This window comes from Abrus precatorius, unplaced genomic scaffold (assembly GCF_003935025.1).
Source record: "Abrus precatorius isolate BTA unplaced genomic scaffold, Abrus_2018 Scaffold9, whole genome shotgun sequence".
In the NCBI taxonomy this organism is placed as follows: Eukaryota; Viridiplantae; Streptophyta; class Magnoliopsida; order Fabales; family Fabaceae; genus Abrus; species Abrus precatorius.
The window spans coordinates 10,417,770-10,424,176 of NW_020874439.1; the positions used below are offsets into that span (position 1 = coordinate 10,417,770).

General features: G+C 29.2%; 1 protein-coding gene across 1 annotated transcript; it reads left to right on the forward strand.

Annotated features, from left to right (window-relative positions):
* Nucleotides 1–358: 358 nt before the first annotated feature.
* On the forward strand, nt 359–3,424 carry LOC113849640 (transcription factor AS1-like). The gene is made up of 2 exons (XM_027479681.1): nt 359–757; nt 1,950–3,424. The coding sequence occupies exon 2, from the start codon at nt 2,006–2,008 to the stop codon at nt 3,056–3,058; it is 1,053 nt and encodes a 350-aa protein (XP_027335482.1). The 5' UTR covers nt 359–757; nt 1,950–2,005; the 3' UTR covers nt 3,059–3,424.
* The last annotated feature ends 2,983 nt before the right edge of the window (nt 3,425–6,407 follow it).

Here is a 6,407-nt window from a genome sequence, read left to right on the forward strand (position 1 = left end):
TCAACAAAATGATAATGAAGTAGTAAAAAAATACTCAGTAGAATTTAAATTGAATAATAGAAAAAGTATCATGATAAAAGTGAACGTCGTAAAAACAAAGGGTGGTATTTGAAGAATGAAGAGTGTCAAAAAGTATATAATAAAATTATATTTACTAAAAATTATAAAATATTTAAAGTAAATAAATTAATAATATAAAATAATATATTTTTGAATAAAAATAGTATTTATTAAATCTTTGTTATATAAGCTTGAAAGAGGTTATAAAAGTAAAAATTGAAAGATAAGGAAGTGGGGACGAGTAGAAGGTGATAAGGTAGTGGAAAATGCAGCGAATAATTTACAAGTAAACGGAGAGAGTGTGGCATTTGAAGCGCTGAAACCAACGTACGACGCTGCGACATTAATGCTTTTTCTACTTTTTCTCTCTTTTCACTTCTTCCCTTGTGACTCTGTGGGGTCTCTTCCCTTGAGTTGTCCAATTCCAACTTTCTCTCTCTCTAAGATAATGGCAAACGCTGCTTCTCGCTTTCCCACTTCTCTTCCTTTTAAGGCCCCAAATTTGTGCTCTATCAGAAGATGCCTCCGACATGAACCTCACTGCTAGGTAGTTAGGGAGCAAGTGTTACCCTTTACCACATCATCTTCTTCTTCTTCCGTTCTTTCTACAACCAAGCAAGACCCTTTTGCTTTTGCCAAGTGGGAAAACAAGAACAAAAAATGATGTGTTTTTCTGTGTGTTCAAGGTTTTAGGATGGTGGGTTTTTAAACGATGTTCTTTTTCTTTTTATGTTTATTTTGTTTTGGTTATTTGTTTTGTTTGCGTTTCTATCTTTCGTTTCTATGGTGTTATGTTACCATCTTCCTTTGTTGTTGCTTTATTCTCTGGTTTGAAGCTGCTTTGTTATCTTCTATGTTACCATTTTTCCTATCTCTGGAGGATACTGAACTGTTTTTGCTCTGTTTTCGAGTTTTGTTTAACTGATTCTTACGTGTGAGATGCTATGCAATGAAATGTATCGCTTTTTCTAATTTATTAGGAGTTTTTATTTTTAGCTACTGGTTCAGTGCTTCTTATTTGTTGGTTACTGGAACGTAATAATGAAGGTACAAGAACTTGTCTAATTCCACTTGGGGATATTCTGCTTCAATCTAGATTCTACGAGTTTCCAAATGCTGTTAATATCCTAGAATTGTAGTAATTCGATGGAAGGAAATTTTAGCCACCTGGGTTTGAGTGGAAAATCTAAAGTAGTATATTATTGTCTCGTATAATCAGTGCTTTAAGTTCTATTTTGTAAAAAAAAAATAACGAAGATAATTGTGTTTTCTGAAGTGATGTGATTGCTTTATGGCATACCGCATTTATATAATAATAATTTGGGAAACCGTATCAAACGACCTGAAAAATATTTTATATTTAATTTTTTTAATGTGTGTCATTTAAACTGCCTTCAACTTTATATTCAATCTTCCCATGTCTTAGTGGGTTTCATTGCTATAAAGCAATCTAGGCTTTGTTTTGTTTGGGAATTTGGAGGGAGAGGAAAAGAAAGTATTTGAAGGCTAAGAGAGGAGTGGAGAAGGGTTAATAAAAATCCTCTAAATTGGGGCAACTAAAATAACACGGTGCTATTTCTTTCTGTAATATTTCTTTGGTTAGTAGATTTTGTGTATGTCTTCATAGATACTTATTTTGATGATATGCTGAACGACAATTTTAGTTTTGCTAAACTGAATGCCCAAATGAGTTTGAGGTTGATCTTGTAATGTTAAATGTTCTATTTTCTTGCAAATTCTGGTTTTGTATTAGGTTTCTTATGTGTGGATTGAGATGTGTATTCATTGAAGATGATCATGCTCCATCTTGAGCACGGTATGAACTATATTATGAAGACATTTTCACAGGAATCGCTTATGTATCTTTAATTGTCATGAATTTTTTGCAGATACATGATGAGGAGTTCAAGTTTCAAGAAATGGGCTGTGGGATTTGCACCTGGAAATGAAGGAGAGGCAACGTTGGAAAGCTGAAGAGGACGCGTTACTATGTGCTTATGTGAGACAGTATGGTCCTAGGGAATGGAATCTCGTGTCTCAGCGCATGAACACACCTCTCAACAGGGATGCAAAGTCATGCTTAGAAAGGTGGAAGAACTACCTCAAGCCAGGCATCAAGAAAGGGTCTCTCACCGAAGAAGAGCAGCGTCTTGTTATCCGGCTTCAAGCGAAACACGGCAACAAGTGGAAGAAAATCGCTGCAGAAGTTCCGGGTAGAACAGCCAAGAGGTTAGGCAAGTGGTGGGAAGTATTCAAAGAGAAGCAGCAGAGGGAAAAGCAAGAGATCAACAAAACAATTAGCCCAATTGATGACACCAAATATGATCATATACTAGAGACTTTCGCAGAGAAACTAGTGAAAGAACACCTTTCACAATCATCATACCTTATGGCTGCTTCTAATGGACCATTTCTTCACACAGACGCACCTGCACCATCAGCATTGCTTCCTCCTTGGCTTTCAAACACAAATAACAATCCCTCAGCCATTAGGCCACCTTCCCCTTCCGTGACACTAAGTCTCTCCCCCTCAACAGCGCCTCCTCGGTGGTTGCAGCCCGAAAGAGGGCCAGGGAATGTAACAGCACCTCATGGTGGATCTGTTCCAGCCTTCAGCGATAACATGGTCATGTCAGAATTGATAGAGTGCTGCAAGGAGTTGGAAGAGGGGCAGCGCGCATGGACAGCACATAGGAAGGAGGCAGCATGGCGGTTAAGAAGGGTGGAGTTGCAGTTGGAGGCAGAGAAAACGAGTCGAAGGAGGGAGAAGGTGGAGGAAATTGAAGCAAAGATTAAAGCTCTCTGGGAAGAACAGAATGCTGCTTTGGATAGAATTGAAGCAGAATATAAAGAACAGTTATCTGGATTGAGAAAAGATGCTGAAAAGAAGGAGCAGAAGTTAGCTGAGCAATGGAATGCAAAGCACATGCGGCTTGTGAAGGTTATGGAGCAAGTAGGATGCAGACTACCCCGGATTGTTGAGCCTAATGGAAGGTAAAACACATCATTCACAAATTCATCTGCTTCGTTTGCTCTTTAGACTTGAATATTGTAGTTTGGTTCTTCTACTCCTAACTAGGATTTTAATATGTATTATCGTACGAGTGCGGTGTTGCATCCTCATGCATATGAACTCAGCTGAATTCTGAACTATGTTGCAACTCAATGGAAGGATGTTGTGTTATTTCCGCTGAAATTAAATATTTTCATGCGATAGAATATTAGAATACTTACTAGTTACTACCACGTTTTCTCGTGTTCTTTTGGTACGATATTGTTTCGTACCACGTAGCAGGACAGGACTGATATTACTTTTAGTTCAAGTGAAATTTCTCGAATAAAAAATTTGATTTTTTTTTGCTTTTAGAAAAATGTTTCGTCGTCAATTTCACATGTTCTATTAACTTTGGATTGGTTTGACTTCCTATTCACCTTTGTTTTTGCTCAGCCAATTTTGTGGGATAATTGTATCGAACCATTGACGAGTGTTTGGATCAGAATTTATAAACTTGAGACTAAATCAATTTTATTTGATTTCAATTTATGATAAAAAATAATTTTAAATCACTTTTGCAAGTAAAATATTTGAAACGATTTGAATTTAAAATAAAATGTAATTTGATGATATAATATTAAATTGTAAGAATATTGCTTGACAATTCACATGCAAACAAAGATTCTTTCAATTTAAAAATAACAAAATGTTGCAAGGAATCAAAACCACCTTTTAAACTAAATTTGAATTCGTCTAAAACCCCAGAGAAAAAGTTTCTGGAAGAATCAGTATAAAAATAAATAATTATTTTTAATAAGTTAAAGATAATTTATACTTTTATTTTTATTTTTTATAGAATCTTTAATTTAATTTCTTTAAAATTTGTGGTGATAAATTATTTTTAAATTACAAAAAAAATATATTTATTTTTATATTATTTTCTTCTCATTAAATATTCTCTAAAAGTTTATTCAAATTGAATCTAAGAATGTATCAAATATAATTAGTGTTAGACGCCTTACTTTTTTAACTTAAGCAAAAATTTAAGTAATATTTTATTGTGAAACTAATGATATTGTTATTTGAATAATTAAAAATTAGTATTATATGTAGTGTTGTATATAAATTTTATTTTATTTTATTTACTTTTTTTTCTTATCTTATATGGATATCTACATATTAAAAAATACATTTTAAATCTAAAAGAGTGAGTAAAAGTTTCCTTCCAAAAGTTAGAAAGATAATTTTTTAAAACTAAACATAAGTTTAGTTTAGGTAAATTCTTAGAGAAGTCTTTATAAAAATAAAATAAAATAAAAAATATTAAAATTTATCAAAAGTTAAAATTATCTTATATTTCTCATTTTTTTTTTAGAAATTCTATCAGTTAACTTTTATAAAATTTAACGATATAAATGTTTATAATTTATGAAAAAAGTTTATTTATTTATTTTTATAAGGACTTCTCTAATACTTATTAAATACATAATTTATGAGTTTATTATTTATTATTGGGTTAAAAATAATATAACTTAACAAAATGTATTTTTCTTGCCTCCTTGCTTTCTTTCTATGGAGAGAAGTTTTTTTTAGTAAACTTGTGATATGAACTTCCGTTCCTTCAGTACAATTATTTTTCTCAAATTTATTTTTTAAAAGAAAAAAAAAAGTAAAATGAAGAAAAAAATTACAAATGAGTAAATACCTCACGAGTGGAAAAAATATTTTCAATATTTTCCTGTATAAATCTTTAAAAAAAATATTTTCATAACTAAGAATAAAATAAATATTTATTATAATAAATAAATAATCTCCAATATTTATATTCTATTTCTTTACTCTTTATTTTCTTTTGCATTATTTTCACATAGTTAAGCAAAAGGTAAGTGCTCACAATTTATTGGAGGTTGTATTACTATTTAAAGAATTTAAAGCTTTTATAATTGTACCAACAACGTGCAATGCGTGGCAACTTCCCAACAAGAGACTATAGGATAGGAGTACCTTAGTAGGTCTAGGCTTCATTTATATATCTGTATTTATATAATTTATAAGTTTTGATTTTTAAGTAAGAATAATTTTAAAAATAATATTAAATAAAGAGGAAGGTTAATAATACATTTTTAACGTATTTTTTTAATATGCTGTTAAATCTTAATTATTGACTAAAAATTATTAAATATATAAAAGTGTAAAAAAAGAAAACATTAATTTAAAAGTAACTTTTATAATTTTTTAAAAATTTAGTTAATAATTAAGAGTGTGTTATATCTATTGCTAACATTTTTCTTAAAATAAAAGTGCTTTAAATTTATTTATTTTTCATTATATTATGTGATTTTTTATATATTAAATATTTATTAGTTTTAATTTAATATTTTATAACAAAGAAAGATCTTCTTACACCAGTATAAGTCTAAAAATTTTACACCTAATTTAAAGTAACCATTTAATTTAAATATAATGACAAGTAAAGTAATAAATTATAACTCATTAAATTCAAGTTAAATGAAAGGTTCAGATTGGGTGTAAGAGTTTTTAGACTTACACTAGTATAAAAAGATCCTATCTTTTTTGTAATTTATTCTTTAATTTTATTTTATTTAATATAATAAAATATTTATTATTAAAAATTAAAGTGTATTTTAATTAATACAATCTTTAAATTTAAAATAATTATAAAACATAAATTTAGTTTTTATTTAAAAATTATTTTAATTTAATAACGTTGATACAATGCATAAAAACTTACTGATAACATTTTTACGAGAGGAGTGACTCCTATCTTTCTGAAGTATTTTTAAAATAGGCACAGTTTTTCCTTAGACCCTTTATTCAGCATGTAACATGTTGAGAAAATTTGTGGAGTAACAATATATAATGAAAAATGTAATTTTTGTTATGAGATTAACGTCATAAGACTATAATGAACACATAAAAAAAAATAGAGACAAGAAGAATTAGAGATGACTAGAAAATCTCAATTTTGTTTTATGTATTTTTAATATAAATAAAAGGTCTTATTTATATGCTTAAATTTACAACTCAAGATTTTGTTTAAAAGGGAATTAAACAAATATTTATAATTTTTTAAGCTTTTATGAATATGAAAAAAATAGAAAATGGACATCAACTCATAAAAAATTATAACACTTTCTCTTTAGATATTCATTATTTGAGAATGTGGTTTGTTAAAATCCTACTAGAAAAAGCCCTTTGAGATAAAACCTAGTGAAAAAAAAATACATCATTTTTTAACACACTATTAAATGTCTCATTAAAATCCTTAATAGCAAAACCTAATGGAAAAAACTATGGCAAAAACAAAAAAAGATTGCAAAATACTACTACT